We start from the raw sequence: 22,028 nt of genomic DNA, 5'->3' as shown, positions 1-22,028 counted from the left end.
CAGTTTGTCCCCCGTCTGTTTAATCTTGACGCGTGTTTGACCGTGTACTGCTGAATTTGTAGGACCTTCAGCCACCATCGGAGATACCCCTGAAAGGTAGGAATCATCTTTGCGCCATGATCCACCTCTGCTGCAGAGGCTCGGGGAGAGGCTGGTGGTTACCGAGGTGTCAGTCGTTGTCAAGGTCTTTTGTGCCGAAGTCAGCAGACGAGAATCTGTTCAGGCTATCGCCGTAAAGTGCGATGAATGCACGGAACAGCTAGAGCTCTTCAGGATGGTGAACAGACGGTGGAGTTGAGCAAGCCAGCTGAAGAGGTGAGCAATGTCTCCTACTGTCTCCCCCTTCTCTACCTGCCTCGCTAATTCTCAGCGTCCCCTAGGAGGCGTACGCGTCTATTTTGAAGCGTTCTAGATGCCGACGATCCCGGCGGCAGAGAGGTGTCAGGCGCTGTGGCAACAAAGAGGCGGGGCGGAAGTATGCGCCGGACGACCGGTCCGCGCTCAAATCCGCTGGTCACGCGCACCCCGCTCTCCCCCACGGCCTGCTCTCCCCATTCACGTCCCCCGAGTGGCCCCGACGACCCTACCGCTTCGATGGAAGACGCCACAGCGATACAGTCATCGATAACCTTTGCTGTGAGGACGCCTGCGAGTGCCGTAGAGCAGAAGCACCGGTCTTATCGCAGGAGAGCGCGACAATGGGCGCCCCGGGGTGACGTCTTCGACCCCGCGTTGTTCTGCCCCTCAGGGAACCCGCGCGCCCGCGGGGTACATCCATCAGATATGATCGCTCTCCGCATTCTCCCCCTCACAATCCCGCTACTGCATATGCCGGCTCAAAATGCCGCCTGGCTATAAAACCGCGCGAGCATCCTGAGTCCCGGTGCGAAGTCTCCGTCCTTCACCCCCGTCCCCCTTCCCCTTCCCCTTCCCGGGTGCTTCTTCAGCGACTTCGAGCGCTTCCCCGGTTTGTACCCCACCCCCCACATTTACCTCCACGATCGGACGGCCGCACGATGAGGACGACTTTGAAGGGCAAGAAGCTCGTGTGGATTATCAACCTCGTTGCCGGGTTGGCGATCTTCTTGTACGTAGACCTTGTTCTTGTGATCGGGAGAGAACAATAGCCGACTGGTTTTGCACTAGCTTCGGATATGACCAAGGGATGATGGGAGGTGCGCAGGCGCTTATGCTATGTTCGGCATCGTTGCTAACTTTCCTTCGCTAGGCGTGAACACCTCCCCACACTATGTCGAGACTATGGGCCTCGGGTACAAGACGTACGAGGGAAAGTCTGAAGGCTGGGTTGCCACCGTCACGAACTCTTCGAGACAGGGAGGCATTGTATCGAGTGCGTCCATCCCCTCCCTCCTCGCCGTCGTTACTAACGTTCCGCTAGTCTACTACTTGGGCACGCTGATTGGCTGCATCATCGCCGGTGTCCTGGGTGACCGTATCGGACGTATCAAGACTATGCTTCACGGTTGCGCCTGGGTCGTTCTTGGTGCCGCCTTGCAATGCTCCGCACAGAATCTGGCATGGTGAGCGATACCTTTCCGACTTCTCGTAGCATTGAAGCTAACGCGGTTCTTAGGATGCTGTGCGCTCGCGTTATCAACGGCATTGGCACGGGCTACCTGAATGCAATTGTTCCTGTCTGGTCTGCGGAGGTGGCGAATCACAAGTCACGAGGAGCCTTCATCGCGATGGAATTCACTCTGGTAACCCTCCGTCTCGTATGGATGCGAGACTGGCTCATCACGCTCTTCAGAACATCTTTGGTGTCGTGGTGGCATACTGGCTCGAGTTCGCCCTAGGCTTTGTCGGCGACGGTGACACCCAAGTCCGCTGGAGGTTCCCCATTGCATTCCAGATCGTGCCGCTTGTCATGTTCATGGCAAGTACTTCGCTCACGCTTTTTTTGCCCCTCTCACTAACCCACCCGACCCCAGATCTGCCTCTGGTGGATGCCCGAGTCCCCCCGCTGGCTCGTCAAGGTCGGCCGCGTCGACGAGGCGCGCCTTATCCTCGAGCACCTCCGCTCCGAAGAGACCGACCCCGAGCTGCACAGCGCCGAGCAGGAGCTCGCCGCCATCGTCGACGTCGTCCAGCTCGAGCAGAAGCACAGCAAGATGAACTCGTACTGGAACATGTTCTTCTCCATCGGCGACGGCGACCTGCATATCTCGCGCCGGATTAATTTGGCGGTGTGGTTGCAGATTCTGCAGGAGTGGTCGGGGATTGCGGCGATCACGGTGTACGCGCCGACGATCTTTGCGCAGGCGGGGTATGATGCGCGGAAGACGCAGTGGATTTCGGGGGTTAACAATGTGAGTTGTGGAAGTGTGGTGAGGTGAGGTGGTATGCTGACGGGTCGTTGTAGATCACCTACATGTTTTCGACGTTGCTCGCTGTGGTGACGATCGACCGCTTCGGTCGCCGGATGGGCCTGTACTGGGGCTGCGTCGGCCAGGGTATCGCCTTGATTCTTGCTGGTGCTCTCGCGCGCCTCCTCAAGGACAACCCGGACAAGGCCACCGAGTACGGCGCGGCGACGACCTTCTTCGTGTTCATGTACACCGCCGTGTTTGGCGCGACGTGGCTGACGATTCCTTGGGTGTACCCGACCGAGGTGAGCTTCTACTCCCTTTCATCTATTTGTAAGGCGCTCACGCTTCTCGCAGATCTTCCCGCTCGAGGTGCGCGCCAAGGGTAACGCCTTCGGTGTCATGGGCTGGTCCATCGGTAACGGCTGGCTCATGATGTTGACGCCTGTCATGCTGTCCTCCATCGGCGAGAAGTGAGTTGTCACATCTTGAACGATCCCCTCTCGGGAGCTAACCCCCTCCCCCTAGCGCCCTCCACATCTTCGGCGCCGTCAACTTCCTCTGCATCCCCGTCGTCTACGCGCTCTACCCCGAGACCGCGAACCGGACGCTGGAGGAGATGGACATGCTGTTCGCGTCGAAGAGCATGTGGACGTGGAACGAGGAGAAGCACTTTGCGAAGCTGAAGGCGCAGGTGGCGAGCGGGAAGGCGACGATGGCGGAGGCTGTCGAGACGGCGGGCGAGGGCGCGGCAGATCGGATGGAGGACGATGTGGATGTGAAGGAGACGAAGGCATGACATGGCTAGCGAGGGGAAAGCTACCCGCGGCCGATGAAGGAGATGTACTTCACGAAAATTCCTATGTGTATTGACGATTCGTGTATTTCTGTACTTTAGCCAGCCTGCGGGGCAATGATCTATCGCCATCTTTAGGTGGGCAATGGATGCTGGCGTCGAAGATACGAAATGCGCCCGGAAGGCACTCAGCAAGGCCCGCTCAGTCGGGAAACAAGGACGAGGCCGGATTCGGAACAACGGACCACAAACACGCTTGTTGGATGAGTTCGGAGGGAATAAGAGAGGAAGGAGTGGCAGCAGGGAGATGAGACTGTGGGAACCTCTTAGTTCAAGAGATACAATCCCACTGCACCTTATCCGAAGGCCGCAGCTAGCGCGGATCGCGAGATACGAGTGTGAGGAGGTCATACTTGCAAACCTTTTCCATTTCGCTCAATCAGGAAACGTTGCGGTTCGACTCTTGTCACGTCACGCGGAGTGCGCAGGAAGGAGGCCGGAGGACCCTTGGCTGGGCAGCGGCGCGACCAGAGCTCGAACGGACGCCTGGACGGAGCGCGCAGAGTACAAGTGACGCCGGGAATCGAACGCGGACGCGGATCCTGCCATGACGTCGTGCCGGCGATCGAGGCGACGCTGCTTCGGAGAGTGGGCGCTGCACGGCGCTGGCCAGGGACGTCGTGCACAGCAATCGACCTCCATCCTTGGGGGAGAGCGCGCGAGTCAAGCCAGACGAACGGAGGCAGAGAGGCTGCCACTGACCTCGACACGCAGCCCTCGTCGGCCCGGACTCACGTCATGCGCCGATCGCGGTCGCGCGTCGCTCGCCGCTTCGGGTCCCGACGCGCCAGCCAACGTCTCTTCGTCTCTCACCACCATGAAGACCTCCTCCTCGTGGGGGCTGCTGCGCTCGTGTGCAGCAATAGCACCTGTGGTGATACTCGCGGCCTTACTGGCGAAGACGCATCATGGAGGTACGTCCACCGATCGTACTTCCCGCGCGTCGCTAACCGCGTACCCCAGCTCTGCCTGAGCCTGTTACGAATTTGTGCGTCCTCAATTGTCCTTGTAGTGGCTCTATCTCATGTCTGTAGAACGAACCCCGACACCGGACTCCCACAAATATCCGAAGCGCGCATCCTCGACGTCGCAAAGACGCTCTCGGAGGACATCGGCTACCGCAGCGTCGGCACGGAGGAGCATGCGCAGGGCGACGCCTGGATGGTTGACCAGGCGCGCGCATTCAAGGAAGAGTGCGACGCGCTGGCCCAGTCGCAGGGCCGCGCCCTCGAATGCGAGGTCTGGCACCAGACCGGCGACGGGAGCCACAGGTACGTGAGTTTAGGCGCTGAGGTTGCTATTTCGCTCATCGTACGTGTTTATGGTCAGGTTCGATATCATGGGCCATCGCGTGTACAAGACGTACCGCGGGCTGTCGAATGTCATCGTCCGTGTGTCCAACGGCACGGCGGCGAGCAAGGAACATGCCGTGCTGGTCAACTCTCATCTGGATAGTACGCTGCCTAGCCCGGGTGCGGCGGATGATGCGCTCGCGGTTGGTGTAATGCTTGAGTGCATGCGTGTGCTTCTGCATACGCCGGGATGGGAACCTGCACACGCTATCATTTTCTGTGAGTGAACGGATACGAAGAATGCGGTCTGTCGCTATGTGTTGCTTCTGTTCGCGCGCTAACCACTTCCTTCAGTGTTCAACAACGCAGAAGAATCCTTGCAAGATGGCTCGCATTTGTACTCGACGCAGCATGAAACCCGCGATACGTGAGTTGTTCTCTGTACTTCATAACGTACCGCCTCTTACAAGTTTATTAGCGTCCGCGCAGTCATCAACCTCGAGGCTGCAGGAACGACCGGGCGCGAAATTCTCTTTCAGGCTACCTCTGAGCAGATGATTGAGGCCTACTCGCACGTCCCAAGGCCGTTCGGTACGGTTTTCGCGAACGACATCTTCAGCTCGGGCATCATTCTCTCTGAGTAAGCTAGACGTGCTGCGACCACAGCGCGTGCTGAAACGAATCTACAGCACGGACTTTGGCCAGTTCGAGAAGTACCTGGGTGTCACCGGTCTGGACGTGAGCTTGTCATCGAAATGGCGCGATTCCAGATGGCTGACCCGCGCGCTCCAGATGGCTGTCATCGGCAACAGCTACCTCTACCACATGCGTAACGTACGTCGCATCCTTCTCTTTCATGCGAACACTCCCTAACGAATTTTCCAGGATCTCATCGCCTACATCCAACCCGGCGTGGCACAGAACATGGGCGAGAATGCGTTGGCCCTGTTGCACTACCTTGCCTCACCCGACTCGCCTATCACGACCCTCCCAGAACACCCGCCGCGTCCAACGACGGTGTATTTCTCGCATTTGGGACGCTTTTGGATGTATGGGCTCGGGTGCGTTGTTCTTTTTGACGGGCTTGCCGTGAGAGGCGCAGGACGCGCGGGAGGGGGCGAGAGATGCGGGGGAGGAGGCGAGAGATGTGGGGGGAAGCGAGACGATGCGGGGGAGGTGGGCGCCGCGACGCGGGGGAGGCGGACGCGACGCGGGGGAGGCGGGCGCGACGCGGGGGAGGGCGCGAGAGGATGAGAGCATGCGCAGGAGCGGCGGGAATGGGTAGGACAGGTCGTGTACACCGCCGTGTAGTAGATAGCTTGAATAGAATATATTTGAACTTACCACGACGGCGTGTTTGGAGTGAGGGAGCGAAAGGGGTCCACGAACAGAGGAGAAGGAGGCCACGAATCGAGGGGAAGGGGGGACATGGGTGGGGGCATAGCGCTCGAAGAATCCCCTCACGAGTACTCTTAGACATCGATGAGCTTCGCGAGCAGGATGAAGAGGTGCAAGCGCGTCGAATCTACGTTCTGGCGTGCTCAGAAAGACCCGGCTCGCTCACCATGCGTACGCGCGCGGGGGAGAAGGCGATGGCAAGGCCTTTGCCACAAACTCGCAGTCTCGCATCCACCCCTTCTCCTTTTAGGTCGAAGCGCGGGGGCACGATGGGGTCAAGAGCGTCGTTATTCCAGCTACCTACATGTATACATCTCGATACCTACGACTTCACATGCAACGAGGGTGGGGTGGACACGTACGAAACCCGGGGAGGGAGCCCCAACTCCTCCAACTCACCGAAACTCGCCTCGACGTGCAACGGCAAGGATCAACGGCGATCCTAGACGCGAGTGGGAGCTCAGTATACGATACTCACGCACAAAGAAGCACCCACCTCGAAAAGCTGCCCAATCGCGGCGCGCTCGTGTTGGAAAAAGCGAGAAAGTCAGTGTCTTACTCACCTCGCGAGATAGCCCTTGCCGCGCGAAGGAGGGAGGGACCTGTACCGCGACGGAAGGAGGACGCTGTGCCGCAAAGGAGGGATGCGGTGCGATACCAACCTGGGCTTGGTGGTCTCGAGTGGCGTGGAGTGCGGCGATGCGCAAGGATTACCCTCTTACGCGCACCGTCGCGCTAAACGCCTTGAGTAGAGCCGCAAAGTCCTTCCCCCCATCGACCCCTACACCGAGGCGAAGGAGGGCGAGCTCTTGCAGTCAGAGGCAAAGAGAATCTGTTGGAAAGGGGTCAGTTACTTCGTTTGCTCGCGCACCTTGAGAGGAAACATAGGCAGACCCACCAAGGTCTGCTCGAAAGCGCTCCTCCGAGTACTCCACCTCCTCCCCCCTCCCGTACCCAAGGTAAGGGAAGCTCAAAGGCGTCGACCACGTCTCGCAAAAGACTGCGAGAGCGGGGGCACAAAGAATAAAGTCTGGTAAGAAGATCAGCACGTCGTCGAGAAGAAGGAGAAGGGGTCATACCTTCGCATGGGGGAGAGGGAGGGTCCCCCACCTCTTCGCTCCCTTCTCCCACCCTTCATGCCCTCGATGGCGAAGGCACGAAAGAAGTCAATCTACTAAGAAGGTCAGCACGTCGAGCACAGGTGAAAGGGGGGCGTACCTTTTCATGAGGGGGAGGGAGGATACCCACCCTCCTCGCTTCCTTCACCGAGGTCCCCCCACGCGCGCCACCGGCGATTCTCCCTCGCCAATGAAATTGTCTCAAAGGGGGTCAGCTTGTTTTTGAAGGGTGAAGTGAGAAGGAGGGCGCTCCCCCCTCCTCGCAGCGCTCACCTAGGTAACCCGCGCATGCCTCCGGCGGTTGGGGGGTTTGCAAAAAAGCCTGCGAAAGGGGGTCAGCACGCTTGTCGCGTGGAGGGGTGAGGGAAGGTAAGCTCACCTCGTCGCGTCCTTCCCTGACGACCCCGCGCACGCCTCCGGCGGCTCGCCCTCATCGGAATTTCACTACACGAGGGGTTGCAGGCCCCCGCCCAGCCTTCGTTGAGTCGTATTGAAGGGGAAGGCCCCCTCCCCTCGTCGGAATTCTCACCTGCAGCACTCGCGCATCTCTCCGCCGGCTCTCTCCCACCGAAAAGGGGTTTAAAACGCGTCGAAGCGCCCCCGCATCTCGCAGCGTGGGGAGGGGGGATCCCTATCCCCTTCGCCCCCTTCGCCGAGGGACACGCGCGCGCCTCCGGCGGCACCCCCTCGTCAAAAGCTGTCGGAAAGTCGCCCTATTCAGGGTTGGAGACATCCCCAGCTCTGTTCAAATTGGGGAGGAGGGGAAAGGCCCCCTCCCCCTTGTCGTAATCATCACCGACAAAGCTCACGCACGCCTCCGGCGGCTCGTCCCCGCCGGAAAGTCGGTTCAAAGGACGGCCAGCAGTGGATGCACTGACCTGGTCGTAATCCTGATCTAGGGGGGATCGCACACGCGCGCCTCCGAAAGTTGGGGGGTGCAGCAGAGTCGGGCGAAAGGGGGTCAGTACACTTGTGTCATAGGAGGAGGGGTGGAGGGTAACCCACCCTCGTCACATCCTTCGCCGAGGAAGCCCGCGCGCGCCTCCGGCGGCTCGATCTCGCCGAGAAATGGCCTCTGAAAGCGCCAAAGCACCCTCCAGCACACCTTAGGAGAAAAGAGTAAGGGGGGGTGGGGCCCCCACCCCGTCGCTTATTTCAACGCGGGAGCGCGCGCTCACCTCCAGCGGCTCAAACTCGCTAAAGGCTGCACCGTACAGCGTCAGAATAACCCCCTTCGATGGCGAAAAGGGGCTGGGAGGGTCCCCCACCCTCCACGAGAATCTCACCTAGGGAGAGCGCGCATGCCTCCGGCGGTTTTCCCTAGCGGTGATGGAGTGAGTTTAGTGCGCTCCGATAAAAACCAGGGCAGGGGCGAGACTCACCAATAAATCCCCCTCCCGCGAGTCAGGGGGTGATGGGTGATGAATTTGCCTCACGTATGCGCAGCGACACCCCCTCTCCAACCCAGAATACCCCTCCCCCATCACATACGCCGCCTGAGGAAGCTCGCGCATGCGTCTGGCGACCGGGAGCGTGGCAATAATCGACTTCGGAAGGGGGGTCAGGGCGATTTCGATGCGTAAGGGGGTGGCGCGTTACTCACCGGGGTACACCTCGACCGACGGTACACCACCCCTGCCGCTTCTCCCACACAAGAGAGCGCCCGCGTGGCCTCTGGCGGCTCGGGGAGTCAGAGAAAATGCATCTGAAAGTGGGTTGACAAGGCTATTCAAGGTTTGGGGTGCGATAGGAACCCCTTTCAAGCGTCGCCACATGTCCTCACTCACCTAAATCAGCACCCACGCAGCTCGCGAGCGGCATCACGACCGGATAGAATGCCCTTCTCCTACATAAAGCGACGGCAGAGGTCCCCCCGCATCGCCGCATGCTGTCGAGATGGATTGGCAGGGAGCCTGGACAGAGCGGCGGAAGGAGGGAAGCGTCGGGGCATGCCCATGCGTCGATGTGCACGTCGGAGAAAGGCGGGAGCTGGCGGCGCGAGCGCTGCGCTCGTGCTTTGTAGTCGTGTGGGGGAACGAAGGAGGGAGCGCCGGGGCTATGGAAGACATCGGACTGCGTGATTTCCGTGAGTTGGGCGCGACAGGCGATGATAGAGGGAGCAAACGCACCTCAGAACGTGATGCAATGACATTCCTCGTCGTCTCCAAGGGGCGCGACGAGCACGGTCGAGCGATGTCAACGTCGTCGAAGTTGTATCACGCCCCGCTCTCACCCGAGCTGGGTCGACCGATCTCCCTCAAGACCGTCAAGAAAATCAAGCATGAGATAAAAGGTTGTACTCACCGTATATCACAACGCTAGAGTGCGTCGCTCGTTATGCACGGGGGCGGGAGCCGCGAGAAGTGTCGGGTGCGGTCGCGGACTGACTCGCTCGCCTGTCGAATACCAGCTGAGCGCGCGTGAAGCTGCGCGACTGTAGCTCGGCGCCGACGTAGACAGTGGTGAGATGAGAGTGGTGGTCGCGAGTCATGAAGTCGACGTGATGGCCTAGAGCGAGGTAAGTCAGGGTGAGGTGGCGTTGAAAAAAAAGGACCGTCATTACCCGATGTGCAAGGCCCAGAGGGCGCCGAGGGATCCTATCGCTGAAAGACGAGTCAGTATGGACAATGAAAGAGTAGAGAGGTGGAGGACGTACTCGTGAGACAGTGAGAACAGAGAGTGCGTTTGGTGTCGATTGATGGTGCGCGGAGGAAACCTGTGGAAGTGATCAGTAAATGAGCAGAGCGCTTACAGAAATGCAAGAGCAAGCCAAGCACCTCAGGAACAATCCCTGGTAGTAGCGCGATTAGTAGGATTTCGAGTACAGAATGAGGATGCCAAAACTTACGAGTCAATGTCGAAGGGGAGATTCAAACCTGGATAGAGGGAGTGTTAGAACAGCTGAATACAGCGAAAACGATGCAGCGCACACCATTCGACATGTTGAGCACGATCAGTGAAGCAGAGAACGACGCGAGGGAATGTAGGAGAGAAGATGAAAGCGGTGGAATGCTGATTCAAAGGGTTAGACAGCCCACTCTTTATACATCGCGAACGGCCCAACGCCGCGCCCAGTCGCCGCCCAAACTTCCAGACCGGCGTCGCATATTTCCGGATCAGACCTCGGCGGTCCGCGACCGAGACCCGCCCAGCGGCAAGTCGGAAGATTGGGGGAAGTGCGCGCAGAGCGCTCATTCAATCTTCCGCCGTATCCCTGCGAGAATGTCAGCCAGAGCGCGCGCAAAATGCGTCGAGACTTACTCGTCCGGCCAAGGGATGCCGCACACGTGGCGTCGGTCGGAGAAGTACGGGCACTTTTCCGTTCGTCCCGCGGGGTGGCGCGCAACTCATGGCACAATGTGCATCGTCTCTGTGACCACGACGCCTGCGTGAAAGCAGATGTAAAGCCTCGAGTAGTACGCAGGCGTGTTTGTGACACGTGTCAGTGCTGACGTGGCGCGGGGGAACGCAAGATTGAGGAGGAGCAAGTCGAACTTGCCCCCATCACGCAGTATCTCCATTTAGCAGGCTTTGAGCTGCACGAAAGGCGGCGCACATCTCTCACACCCGCGAACTTGCTCAAAGCTCCCATCGCAACGCTACACGTGTCTGTCACCTTGCTCAGATGTTTGGCGGTCGTCGGCGAGGGAAAAATGGGGATGGTCCATCGTTCTCGCCAATGTGAGGATGGCGAAGTAGGCGCGGACGCGCCAAGGCCGCCGCCGGCGCGCATCAAACATCTAAATCGATGATCCGATAGTTGAGTGTCTAGAGCGTCGCGTTGGAGAGGCTTCACGTACCGTGAAGCGGAGAGATTCGAAGGGGAAAAGGGTAGCAGCATACAGGTATATGCCGAAATGGCTGCAAGGGCCGAGCCCGGGGAGCGGCGCAATAATCCAAGCGTGTTGGGTAGTGTATCTAAGATGACGGCAATGTAACAGGGCCCCCTGTACCCGTCTTGTTGATGGCGTGGAACATGCGGGTAAAGGAGGAGCGGGTAGTGCATTGTGAGTGGGAGACTGCGCCGAGGCTAGCCAAACTTTCTGAACTGCATGTATACTACTCGTAGAGTATGTGTCTGTGTTTATCCGGTCAGCGCGAGCTCAAACGGCAGCTATACGAACGCACTGAAAACGACGCCACATATTGAAAGCGTCCTTTCCGACGTCCTACTGACCTCGCGCAGTGGTCAGCTCAGCGCGTGAGTACAGATACAGACTCGCCCGCGTATCCCCCGTTCATCTCAAAATGTCAGATGTCCCCACCCGAGTGACGACGTACCAAGGGTAACCGGGTCGTGCATGCATACATCCTGCTTCGGTCTTCAAGTACGATAAGAAAGAACGCGTTCCCCAAGGATTAACGCGTCTTGGTCTCTTCCCTTTGGCATACCCGAGCCTCCACTGTACGTCTGAACCCATCGTGGGTGCTGGGGGTAATGGGGGATAGGTACCGTAGCCTGAGATCGCGTCGTGAGGTGCTGAATGCGCTGTGAGGAGTTTCCGTGGGATCCTCTTGTGCTGCTCTTTCAAGTCGCGGCGGATGTATAGAGGTCCTCCCTAGGACGAGGACCCCGTTGTTGGAACTGCGGGGGGCGATGGCGATGGACGCAGAACGCAAGCGACGCGGCGGGGGAAGTGCGGTCGGCAGTTGCCGACGACCGGCGGCGCGGGGCGGAAGCCGGTAAGCGCCCGGCGCTTACCGCACTCGCGCGTCTTGTTTCTGAATGTCACCGTCGTTCCCCGTGTCTGCGCGCCGCCGCATCGACCGCCTCACTGTATCGCTAGTGATCATGGCGACGTCGGGGAACCACTACGCACTCAAACTAGCACGCCTCCCGCAAAATTACATTCAGTTCACTCATGATATTGCAAGCCGACTCCGCCGGGGACGCGGGGGATGAGTCTACGAGCGACGCCCTGCTCATGATTCGCGCGCTACCCAGGACACGTGTACTAGCAAGAACAAGCTCGCCTCGACTCAGGCACTTGCGCGGGGCGCTCTAGACAAGTCCCCCGTGCGGGGCGAATTGTTGATTTGTCGACTCCGGGGTCTTCTCGTCAAAACCTTCCGACTTTGGTATGATTTCTCACCTTTCCACAACCCTGAACGCCGGATAGTGATCCATCGAAGGCTCTCGCCCGCGATTCTCGTGCTCTCGGACCGTGGAGAGCATGCCTCGCCCGGAATTTTCATCGGAGGCGGCGCCGGGTGCCGCCGTCTCTTTCCTCTCATGTCAGTTCATCGACGTAGCCAGCGCTGCACGCGATATCAGCGACGCTCTTGCTCACTCATCTCCCCTCATCGCCGCACCCCACGAGGCTCAAAGCCCGACCTTATTGACGACCTCCAGCGTCCACTGCGCGCAAACCAGCATGGGTGATGAGTATATAGATTTCGTCCGGACAGCGGAGATTGACGGTGCGTTCTACGTCTTCCGCACCGGAACCTTCGCGCTTACTCTGATTCAGACCGTCGCAATGTTGGCAAAACCCGCCACTGTCTCCAAAGCGCCAGTGTTGTCCTCAAGAGTCTCCAAAGCCGCCGCCTATACTCACCTTCATTGCCGCATGCCACGAATCCAACTGACTCCGTGGCTGAAGGAATGGATCCTCATCCGCCAAGCGGCGTATTACGGTGTGTGCCGCGATGCTTGATATCTGGTCTACTGCTGAGAAGTAGCCCAGACTTTTGCGGATGCGGTGGAATTCCCCGACGGGACATGGCTGGAGGTCTCATCCGCCGAGCAGGGTTATCTTCTCGTCGCCACCTCCTAGTCTCCTCCTGCGGCGCCTGTCGACATATCCAACCTCGTCAACGCACGTTGCTTGCGTCATCATCGAGCGCCCTGCGCTTCCCAAGTCTCCCAAATTGCCTGTCAGACACGTTCAGCCCTCAAGCAATGGAAAATTTGCCCGTCGAGCGGGTCAATGTGGTGCGTTGTGCGTGTCTTGTGCATGAGCCGACGGCTGATGATGCTCTAGAACCCAGCGCTAATGATGAGGCCATGTAACGCTGTCCGCCGGCTCTCTCGTGCTGTTGCCCTTGTTGAGATCTTGCCCATCTCGTCGACATATCGCTCTCACCTTCGAGGTCTTCCTGACTCCACCTACGACATGCCTACGCCCTCGACATCTCGCACCCACCGCTCTCAACCCTGCTCGCTCGTATCCTTCTCAACAACGTGTATGCAAGCAGCAGAACACTCCAGGCTTCTTCCATGTTCATCAGACCGCGCTCCGGACCTCGGCATTGCGTTTTCACCTTCCCAAGGCGCGCGCGACCCCCAGCCCGTGATCCCTGCCGACTGCCTACTGCGTCCCCAAGCCCGACTGCAAGCCCGAGCGCAGCGAAATTATTTTCTCCTCGGATTGCGCGCTCCGCCGACTGCCCTCGACACGGTGGTCTTGCTCTCAACAAAGCCCTTCTACTTCAGTCTCGGGCTCGACCTCAATCAGCTCCCGCGACTCGATGGTGGCCCTCAGCTGTCGTTTCAGGTGCTGAGGCGACAGAACGCGTTCAGCAAGCGAGGTAATGTGGTGCGCATGCCGCTTTCTACTCCCGAGCTGAGTACTGATCCTTTGCCCAGACCCTCGCTCATGCTCCCAAGTGTTGTCCTGTGCCTTCATGAGTTACCCTTCACCTTAACCTCCATCATCTACTCCCTACGTCGCTGTATGGTCGCGCTTCCCATCTCCAGTCGTCTTGGGCTCTCTAGCGCTCCCCTCAAGCTCTCCGACACCTGCCTCGAGCTTCTCGGCACATTCGCAACAACATACCAATCCCTAAAGTCCTCCGAGCAAGACCCTGTCCCACCGCTGCCCACCGAGCGTTCTGGATTGTCGTCTGAGGCCTTACATACATTATAGCATCTTGACTACTTGTACAAGCTTGTGAGCGCATCACAGCTCCGTTGGGTGCTTTCTTGTCTCGTCAAGTCACTCGACTGACCTTGTTGAGGCCTTTGCACCATCCTTGCTGTCCTGTTATGTACTGCTTCTTGTTTTCTTTGCTTTTGACCTGCTCAAACTCGCTTGCTATTTGCTTGAACTCGTCTTTGACTCGCTCGAGCTTGCCCAATACTTGCCCGAACTCATCTGCAACGTATCTGACTTGGCTCCGTAGCACACTGTTAGCACACTTTGTGTAGTACGGGCACCCCATATGTTCCTGATGGGACCGCTTGGGGCAATTCCACCTCCTCCACCTCCCAACTGTAGGTCAAACTTGACTTGTCAGCAAGTTGTCAGGCCTCGACACCCGACCATTGGTCTCGAGCAAGTCCCAAGCACCATCACCTCCCGAACGTCTTCCTGATGGTCTCCCCAACCCTCTCGACCTTCTCACCATCTCGCCATCCTTGACTCCAGCGTCCGTCTCGCCCGTCGACTTGCGCTCCTCATCCGTCAGGGCCTCAAACTCGCTCGGTGCTTTCCTGTTCCCTCGCACCTCATTCCTTCTCTCGCACCTACCTGTAGCTCATAGCTCGTAGTTCATAGCTGACCTCCAATCATAGCTCCCTGCGCTTGCTCTTACAATTGTAGGTAGCAATGCTGGCTCTCGCAGCTGTAGCTTGCTCTAGAGCACAAGGGAAGCCATCTCGCAGCCTTCCTTATATCCCCCCACCACCGACGAGTCTCGAGCAAGCACGGATCAGCCCGCAGAAGGTGAGTGGGAGGTCGTACGAGGGAACGGAGCCGTGCACGGCCTCGAAAGGGCCTTTTCCGGTGATTGAACGCCACCGAGTGTGATCACGGAATAATTTATGTGACTGTCGGACGATTTGTGATAACTGGAGTGGGGTCTGTGATGGCTGGAGCAGGGTCTGTGATGACGGGCGCTGGTGGCAAAGGAGAGTGACTGGAGGAGTAAAATTGGGGGGAGGGGAGGGAGGAGGAGAGCAGGTTAGCTTTCTCGCAGAGAGGTAGGCCTGACCACATGCTCCCACTTTTCCTTTGAATGAGAAGGAACGGGCAAGAATTCGTGTCTGTACAATTATTCAAGCCCAGATGTCACGCTTCCCAGCCAGCTTCGGAGGGTATAAGAGAGGAAGGAGTGGCAGCAGGGAGATGAGACTGTGGGAACCTCTTAGTTCAAGAGATACGATCCCACTGCACCTTATCCGAAGGCCGCAGCTAGCGCGGATCGCGAGATACGAGTGTGAGGAGGTCATACTTGCAAACCTTTTCACTTTCGCTCAATTAGGAAACGTTGCGGTTCAACTCTTGTCACGTCACGCGGAGCGCGCAGGAAGGAGGCCGGAGGACCCTTGGCTGGGCAGCGGCGCGACCAGAGCTCGAACGGACGCCTGGACGGAGCGCGCAGAGTACAAGTGACGCGGGGATTCGAACGCGGACGCGGATCCTGCCATGACGTCGTGCCGGCGATCGACGCGACGCTGCTTCGGAGAGTGGGCGCTGCACGGCGCTGGCTAGGGACGTCGTGCACAGCAATCGACCTGACGCCGTCCATCCTTGGGGGAGAGCGCGCGAGTCAAGCAAGACGAACGCAGGCAAACTGACCTCGACACGCAGCCCTCGTCGGCCCGGCTTCACGTCATGCGGTCGCGCGTCGCTGCTTCGGGTCCCGACGCGCCAGCCAACGTCTCTTCGTCTCCCACCACCATGAAGACGTCCTCCTCGTGGGGGCTGCTGCGCTCGTGTGCAGCAATAGCACCCGTCGTCATACTCGCGGCCTTCCTGGCCAAGACACATCATGGAGGTGCGCGTACCGATCGTACTTCTTTGCGCGTCGCTAACCGTGTTCCCCAGCTCTGCCTGAGCCTGTAACGAACTTGTGCGTTCTCGATGACCCTTTTGGTGGTTCAGGCTCATGTCTGTAGAACGAACCCCGACACCGGACTCCCACAAATATCGGAGGCGCGCATCCTCGACGTCGCGAGGACGCTCTCGGAGGACATCGGCTACCGCAGCGTCGGCACGGAAGAGCATGCGCAGGGCGACGCCTGGATGGTCGACCAGGCGCGCGCCTTCAAGGAAGAGTGCGACGCGCTGGTCCAGTCGCAGGGCCGCGCCCTCGAATGCGAGGTCTGGCACCAGACCGGCGATGGCAGCCATAGGTACGGGGATGTAGGCGCCGAGGTCGCTGTTTCACTCATCGTACGTCTTCATGGTCAGGTTCGACATTATGGGCCACCGAGTGTACAAGACGTACCGCGGGCTGTCGAACATCATTGTCCGGGTGTCTAATGGCACGGCCGCGAGCAAGGAACATGCCGTGCTCGTCAACTCTCATCTGGATAGTACGCTGCCTAGCCCGGGTGCGGCGGATGATGCGCTCGCGGTTGGCGTGATGCTTGAGTGCATGCGCGTACTTTTGCATACCCCTGGCTGGGAGCCTGCGCATGCTATCATCTTCTGTGAGTGGATGGATGCGAGAAATGCGGTCTGTCGCTATGTGCTGCTTCTGTTCGCGCGCTAACCGCCTCCTTCAGTGTTCAACAACGCAGAAGAGTCCTTGCAAGATGGCTCACATCTGTATTCAACGCAGCATGAGACGCGCGACACGTGAGCATCATCTCTCCCTTTCATGATTGACCGCTTCTCATCGCCCGTCCAGTGTTCGCGCAGTCATCAACCTCGAAGCTGCAGGAACGACCGGGCGCGAGATCCTTTTCCAAGCGACCTCTGAGCAGATGATCGAGGCCTACTCGCACGTCCCGAGGCCGTTCGGTACGGTCTTCGCGAACGACATCTTCAGCTCGGGCATCATTCTCTCGGAGTAAGCCAGACGTGCTGTGACCACAGCGTGTACTGAAACGAATCAACAGCACGGACTTTGGCCAGTTCGAGAAGTATCTGGGAGTCACTGGTCTGGATGTGAGGCTGTCATCGAGATGGCACGACTTCGGATAGCTGACTTGCGCGCTTCAGATGGCCGTCATCGGCAACAGCTACCTCTACCATATGCGCAACGTGCGTTCTATCTTCAATTCTCGTCGACGTCGCCTTACACTATGATTGTAGGATCTCATCGCCTACATCCAACCCGGCGTGGCACAGAACATGGGCGAAAATGCGCTGGCTCTGTTGCACTACCTTGCGTCCTCCGAGTCGCCTATCACGACCCTCCCGGAGCACCCGCCGCGCCCGACGACGGTGTATTTCTCGCATCTGGGGCGCTTTTGGATGTACTCGTTCACGACGGCGAAGGTCGGTCGATGTTTGCGTCAAACGAGGTCTCGCCGTAACTGACCTCATCCTACAGATCATGTACTCCACCTTGCTGCTTGTCACGATTCTCGCTGTCAGAAGCCAGGCATGTAACTGACGACTTCCCTTAACTTACCTCCAACTCATCCAGAGCATCGCAGACCCGCTCCTTCCTCGCCCTCCAAGCCCGCGGCTGCCTCGCCGTCGTTTCCGCCATGCTCGGCGCTCTCATCGGACCGACCCTCGTCGCCTTCACCATGCGGCTCGTTCTGAACCGCGGCCTCAGCTGGTTCGCCAACGAGTACTCGCCGATCCTCCTATACGGGCCAGCCGCCTTCTTGGGCGCCTTGGTCTCGCAGAAATTTGTGCCTACTTTAGGTGCCGATGCCGAGCATACGCTGTTTGGCTCGGTCGCGCTGCTGCAGGGCGTGGCGGCGTTGGGGATCCAGCTTTTGGGCGTGGGCTCGGGCGCGTTGTTCTTTTTGACAGGGTTGCCGTTGTTGATGGGGTATGTGGCGAATGCGGTGGTGTTTGGTGCGTATGATCATTAACTTCTCTTTTGCTTGCCTGCTGTGGCTAATCACAATTAATCTACTATTAGGCAAGTACATCTCGCTCCTCACCTACGCATGGGGCGCCGCCTTCACCGTCTACACCGGCACGCTCCTCATCATGCCTACCCTCGAGGTCTTCGTGCCGCTCACCGGACGCATGGGCCATGACGCCCCTGCGGATAATGTCATCGCAGTCATTGTCGGCACGCTCACGGCCTACGCGTCCGCTCTCGTCCTACCCTTCGTCTATAGGTTCGAGGAGTCGGCGGGTCCAAAGCGCTCTACTGGCTTTTTAAGACGCGCGAGGGTATTTGCGGCGCTTGCGACGGTGGTGTCGGTGGCGTACTTTGCGGCGCGCTCGCCGTTTGATGCGACGCATCAGAAGCGGGTGTTTATGATCCATATGGAGAATGTGGGTTGAATGGCTGGTTCAGGAAGTGTGTGAGAGGGTGCTCATACTACACCTAGGTCACCAGCGGGGAGCACAAGCTGCACATCGGTGGATTCGACCCCGCACCCGACCTTGAGATCCTCGCAAGGGATATCGCGACCGCGCTCCCCGCCGCCGCGCCCGAAACCGTCGCTAGCGATGCGGTCGTCGCCGAAGACAACCAAGCAAAAGACCTGGTCGGCGATGTGCTCCCCCTCCCCGGATTGCTGTCAGAGACGTTCGGCGCCGTTGACATGACGCCGTACAATAGCGACTGGAACTCGATTTATCCAGTCTCTGCCTTCCTGTCGCCGTACGCTGTGACTATGGACGTGGCGGAGGGGTATGTGTCGCCGTGGGTGAAGGAGGATGCGCCGGTGTTCTATGCGAGGGCGGTTCGGGATGAGCGCGATGAAGAGGCGGGGACAAGGGCTTTGACGTTGGAGATGTACCATCCTGGGCTTATTTGGAGTGGTGAGTGTGGTGGTGACCCCTCGTATGACAAGAGCTTACAGCCTTCTCAGTCATCGCATTCGACGCCGAGGTCTTATCATGGGACCTAGACAATGACCCACCCGCTGGGCGGACTCGCCACCACATCAAGGAGGCCTCGTTCCACGGTGTCGACAAATGGGAGGTTGAACTTGTCGTGCGCGACGAAGGAGATATAATAATTGACTACGTCGGCATCCAGGAGGATGGCATCTGGCCGGCACGAAAAGCACGGTTCGAGGCCAAGGGAGGAGCAGATTCGCCTCTGCCGCTGCGGATGTTCGACGCCTTGGATGCGTACATCATCGAGCGAACAGCAGGAGCAGTAGACGCGATGTTCCTGGGCTGCGTCTCGGCGACGTTTGCCGTATGATCTAACCGCTGTAGTAGCGGTACAAATAGAAATGACTACGCAGACATGGACCCACAAGCTGCATCTCACGTGTCCCGCGTCAGGAATTCCCACGATCCGCGTTTGTTTGTTGACGCGTGACGTGTGAGGCGCCAGCTTGTTGACTTGCGCCACCACGATGTCGCGGCTGACGACAGCGCAAGTGATTGCGCAGGGGCACTACCTCGACCCCGACTTCAACCCCGCCTCGCTCACCGTCTCCCAGCTGCTCGGCGTCTTTGGTTACCACAACATCCAGTACCCGACCCCCTACAACAAGCCCACGCTCGTCAAGCTTTTCAATGACGAGATCAAGGCGAAGGCGAAGAAGTTTAAGAGGGAGCGCGTGAAGAAAGATAACTCGTTTGCGAGCGATGATGGGATTACGGACGGCGTGACGGGCCAGCCGTTGAATGGGGGACGCGTGAGTGCATACGGGACGAGGGGGGATGGGTCGCTAACACGGATACAGGCTGCTCCCCAGCCGCGTAGATCATCCCGCCGTCTTTCCCGCCAGCCCTCGGAAGAGTCTGAGCAACTTGTCGCGCTCCCGGATCCAGTGCGTGCTCTTTGACGCGTTTGCGAACGCGTTCTAACCCGACACTTTTCAGCCGAAGCGCCGTCGATCAGCACAACCTGCAGCCGCACCCTCGAAGCGCGCTGCCCCACAACCTATCCTCATAGAAGAAAGCGAGCCCGAGGACGAAGTCGAAGAAGCCCCGCCGCGCAAGATTGGTAGGCGCAAGAAGAACGTGCGTGCCTTTGTCGCGTCGCGCCGACGCGTGCTAACCTCCTGCAGGCCGACGGCACCAAACGCTCCACTCGCCGTGTCTCGACGAACGATGATAGTGGCTGGGAAGACAACAATATCTTCCAGTCGGGTGCAGAGTCGTCTTCCCCTGCTCGCCCATCCCCTCCGCGGCCTAAGGCGCGCAAGAGCTCTACCTCGCGCAAGTCCAGGCTGTCCGCGTCAGCACAACCCGAATCACCTCCGCGTCCCCCTCCGAAGATGCTTTCTCCTTCGCCTGTCCGCGTCCCGCCGTCTCCCCCATCGCCCATTCCTATGCGCGCGCCTTCAGGGCCCTTCACTTTCGCGTCTTCATCGCCGGGCCCTTCAGCTCCTGCGCACAGCGGTGATGATGGTGACAATGAATGGGAAGAAGGTCCGACGGGCGTCAGCGAGATACCAGAGCTGGCTCTTATCCCGGAGGATGGTGACGACGAGTCGGAGTACGAGCAAGGCGAAGAGTACGAGGATGTCGAGGTACCGATCAAGGGCGAAGAAGATGACGACAATGACAAAGTCAACGCCGTCGCTCAACGCATCTCCGAGGGACCGCGCCGCAAGCTCTCACCTCCGAAGCTGCAAGCTGAAGAAGTCGCGCCGCCATCGCCTATCCGCCGTCTGTTCCTCACCGTCATCCTCCTCGCCTTGGGCTACTTCACTTGGTCGTACAAGCAAGAGAGTGCGAAGATTGGCTTCTGCACGTTCGAGCACAACGGCGAGCCGATGAACGAGTTTCTCCTCGAGCTGAGGCAACACCGTGCGGAGATCGAGGAGCAGTGCCATATCGAGCAACAGAAGCACCTGGAGCAGATGAATGGCACAGCAGACGCGAACAGTACACCGTTCTTCGGGAACAGCACTGTATGCGCGCAGGCGGCGCTTCTGCCTGTACCCGACGCTTGCACGCCCTGCCCGGCGCACGCAAACTGCACTCGCACCACTCTCGACTGCAACCTCAAATACGAACTGAAGCCGAACAGACTTCTCTTCTTCGCCCCGCCTCACAATCGCGTTAACCTTGAAGGAGGGTGGCTAGATATCTGGCGACTCTTGGACGGCTTCCCCGGACTTGGACCTGTCGCGTTCCCTCCTCGTTGCGTCGACGACGGCAAGTGGACAGAAGGGACATTGCGTACCGCGAAACGGTTGTCGGCCTTGCTCCGTGGGCTGCGTTCGAAGCGGCTTTGTTCAGGGCAATTCGAGCGTTACAGCGTTGAGGATGGCGGTGAGGCTCGCCAATGGGGTCTCACTCGCGACGAGATCTACAATATATTCGACAAGATGACGGGTAACAAACCGAACAAGGTGCGCGCCTCGTTGGCTGGTAAATGACAGCGTTGTTCACGACTGATAGGATGATGTCGAGTACGCATTCAATGATGCCCTTCGACAGCTGTCGAAGTTGGAGTTGATCTTTGAAGGCAGGGATACCAGGTGTGTTGCCACGATTCTAAGAATACGTTAGTTGTTAATGCTCTCCCTCGCAGTGGTCAGCGATACTACGCTCATAAGGAAGTACAGCTAGGCTGGAAATGTTGGGCGAAGGTCAACATACGGGAGACTTGGGCTTACTATCGCCTTTACGTCTTCGGGATCGTTGCTTCAACCCTCTTCGCCTGGTACAAGCTGTACTCGTTGCGGGCACAGAAGATCGACACAGAGCGCGCGCGCGACCTTGCTATGGAGGTTCTGGAGACCCTTCAAAACCAAGTGATAACGCACTACTCGGATCCCGTGCGCGCGCCGGAGCCTTACGTAGGGAGCGCACGCATGCGCGATCTGCTCTTGCAGAGGGAGTGGAACAACTCCTATCGCAATAAGATCTGGAGGCGCGTGGAGAAGCTCGTAGAGGGGAACGAGAATGTGCGGGCGAACCTGGCGGAGGAGGGCGGCGGAGACGAGATGCGCGTCTGGCAGTGGGTTGGGAGCGTGGGCATGACGCCGATGCGCCCGAGGAGGAACAGCAACCCCTTTGCCCCCGACTACGACGAAGGCGAGGACCTCGTCGCCCAATAGGTTGCGCTATTCCCTTCCCTTCTTGCTTCGCCTCGCGGTCCCTATACATCTCCGCTCGTTACGCCGTGCGCCACGTCTATCCGATATTTGATTCATGATTAAGCAGTCTATGTCCTTCTCGCCTTGTTTCCTGGTCTTATTCGACGTACTATGTATGTTCTGTCGGCTACGTTTTCTATACGCTACTATCCGTCG

At 58.7% G+C, this 22,028-nt stretch overlaps 10 protein-coding genes across 10 annotated transcripts; 7 read left to right on the top strand and 3 right to left on the bottom strand.

Annotated features, from left to right (window-relative positions):
* The first annotated feature begins 278 nt into the window (after nt 1–278).
* SCHCODRAFT_02034257 (uncharacterized protein) lies at nt 279–937 on the top strand. Its single transcript, XM_050341576.1, has one exon. It carries the CDS (start codon nt 478–480, stop codon nt 856–858), a length of 381 nt encoding a protein of 126 aa, XP_050203047.1. The 5' UTR covers nt 279–477; the 3' UTR covers nt 859–937.
* On the top strand, nt 566–3,286 carry SCHCODRAFT_02607659 (general substrate transporter). Its single transcript, XM_003034899.2, has 10 exons — nt 566–1,087; nt 1,147–1,175; nt 1,229–1,351; nt 1,400–1,541; nt 1,595–1,721; nt 1,772–1,897; nt 1,953–2,330; nt 2,384–2,632; nt 2,685–2,800; nt 2,856–3,286. The coding sequence occupies exons 1-10, from the start codon at nt 1,017–1,019 to the stop codon at nt 3,124–3,126; spliced, it is 1,632 nt and encodes a 543-aa protein (XP_003034945.1). The 5' UTR covers nt 566–1,016; the 3' UTR covers nt 3,127–3,286.
* Nucleotides 3,287–4,000: 714 nt separating this feature from the next.
* Nucleotides 4,001–5,729, top strand: SCHCODRAFT_02483413 (uncharacterized protein; the record flags this gene model as incomplete). The annotated part of the gene is made up of 8 exons (XM_003034900.1): nt 4,001–4,097; nt 4,147–4,171; nt 4,218–4,454; nt 4,513–4,754; nt 4,830–4,902; nt 4,954–5,115; nt 5,165–5,309; nt 5,361–5,729. The coding sequence occupies 8 exons, from the start codon at nt 4,001–4,003 to the stop codon at nt 5,727–5,729; spliced, it is 1,350 nt and encodes a 449-aa protein (XP_003034946.1).
* A 218-nt stretch (nt 5,730–5,947) lies between these two features.
* On the bottom strand, nt 5,948–9,933 carry SCHCODRAFT_0232277 (uncharacterized protein; the record flags this gene model as incomplete). The annotated part of the gene is made up of 21 exons (XM_003035722.1): nt 5,948–6,007; nt 6,040–6,169; nt 6,273–6,315; nt 6,437–6,535; nt 6,745–6,903; nt 6,984–7,044; nt 7,092–7,191; nt 7,265–7,313; nt 7,521–7,704; nt 7,801–7,886; nt 7,997–8,066; nt 8,170–8,195; nt 8,278–8,311; nt 8,374–8,538; nt 8,595–8,665; nt 8,779–9,047; nt 9,121–9,247; nt 9,380–9,594; nt 9,648–9,707; nt 9,840–9,867; nt 9,924–9,933. 21 exons carry the CDS (start codon nt 9,931–9,933, stop codon nt 5,948–5,950), a joined length of 2,046 nt encoding a protein of 681 aa, XP_003035768.1.
* Nucleotides 9,934–10,000: 67 nt separating this feature from the next.
* SCHCODRAFT_02710304 (uncharacterized protein) lies at nt 10,001–10,418 on the bottom strand (the record flags this gene model as incomplete). Its single annotated transcript, XM_050347035.1, has 1 exon — nt 10,001–10,418. A coding segment is annotated over one exon (402 nt), but the record flags the coding sequence as incomplete, so codon positions are not given.
* A 675-nt stretch (nt 10,419–11,093) lies between these two features.
* Nucleotides 11,094–11,609, bottom strand: SCHCODRAFT_02034177 (uncharacterized protein; the record flags this gene model as incomplete). The annotated part of the gene is made up of 1 exon (XM_050341575.1): nt 11,094–11,609. A coding segment is annotated over one exon (259 nt), but the record flags the coding sequence as incomplete, so codon positions are not given.
* A 556-nt stretch (nt 11,610–12,165) lies between these two features.
* SCHCODRAFT_02710300 (uncharacterized protein) lies at nt 12,166–12,794 on the top strand (the record flags this gene model as incomplete). The annotated part of the gene is made up of 2 exons (XM_003034901.3): nt 12,166–12,628; nt 12,674–12,794. The coding sequence occupies 2 exons, from the start codon at nt 12,166–12,168 to the stop codon at nt 12,766–12,768; spliced, it is 558 nt and encodes a 185-aa protein (XP_003034947.1). The 3' UTR covers nt 12,769–12,794.
* Nucleotides 12,795–12,893: 99 nt separating this feature from the next.
* SCHCODRAFT_02481979 (uncharacterized protein) lies at nt 12,894–13,622 on the top strand (the record flags this gene model as incomplete). The annotated part of the gene is made up of 3 exons (XM_003034902.2): nt 12,894–12,926; nt 12,976–13,530; nt 13,581–13,622. The coding sequence occupies 3 exons, from the start codon at nt 12,894–12,896 to the stop codon at nt 13,620–13,622; spliced, it is 630 nt and encodes a 209-aa protein (XP_003034948.1).
* Nucleotides 13,623–15,405: 1,783 nt separating this feature from the next.
* On the top strand, nt 15,406–19,087 carry SCHCODRAFT_02607652 (uncharacterized protein). Its single transcript, XM_050344266.1, has 14 exons — nt 15,406–15,712; nt 15,763–15,787; nt 15,834–16,070; nt 16,129–16,370; nt 16,446–16,518; nt 16,571–16,732; nt 16,782–16,830; nt 16,885–16,926; nt 16,978–17,163; nt 17,219–17,269; nt 17,325–17,697; nt 17,765–18,129; nt 18,186–18,621; nt 18,672–19,087. Exons 1-14 carry the CDS (start codon nt 15,616–15,618, stop codon nt 19,010–19,012), a joined length of 2,679 nt encoding a protein of 892 aa, XP_050203044.1. The 5' UTR covers nt 15,406–15,615; the 3' UTR covers nt 19,013–19,087.
* An 82-nt stretch (nt 19,088–19,169) lies between these two features.
* On the top strand, nt 19,170–21,833 carry SCHCODRAFT_02695570 (uncharacterized protein; the record flags this gene model as incomplete). The annotated part of the gene is made up of 6 exons (XM_050346884.1): nt 19,170–19,454; nt 19,503–19,589; nt 19,642–19,782; nt 19,830–21,122; nt 21,172–21,251; nt 21,305–21,833. The coding sequence occupies 6 exons, from the start codon at nt 19,170–19,172 to the stop codon at nt 21,831–21,833; spliced, it is 2,415 nt and encodes an 804-aa protein (XP_050203043.1).
* Between the last annotated feature and the right edge of the window lie 195 nt (nt 21,834–22,028).

The sequence above is a fragment of the Schizophyllum commune genome (genome assembly GCF_000143185.2).
Source record: "Schizophyllum commune H4-8 unplaced genomic scaffold SCHCOscaffold_1, whole genome shotgun sequence".
NCBI classification, from domain to species: domain Eukaryota; kingdom Fungi; phylum Basidiomycota; class Agaricomycetes; order Agaricales; family Schizophyllaceae; genus Schizophyllum; species Schizophyllum commune.
Note: the sequence above shows the minus strand (reverse complement) of the source record. Positions and strands in the feature narration are given on the sequence as shown.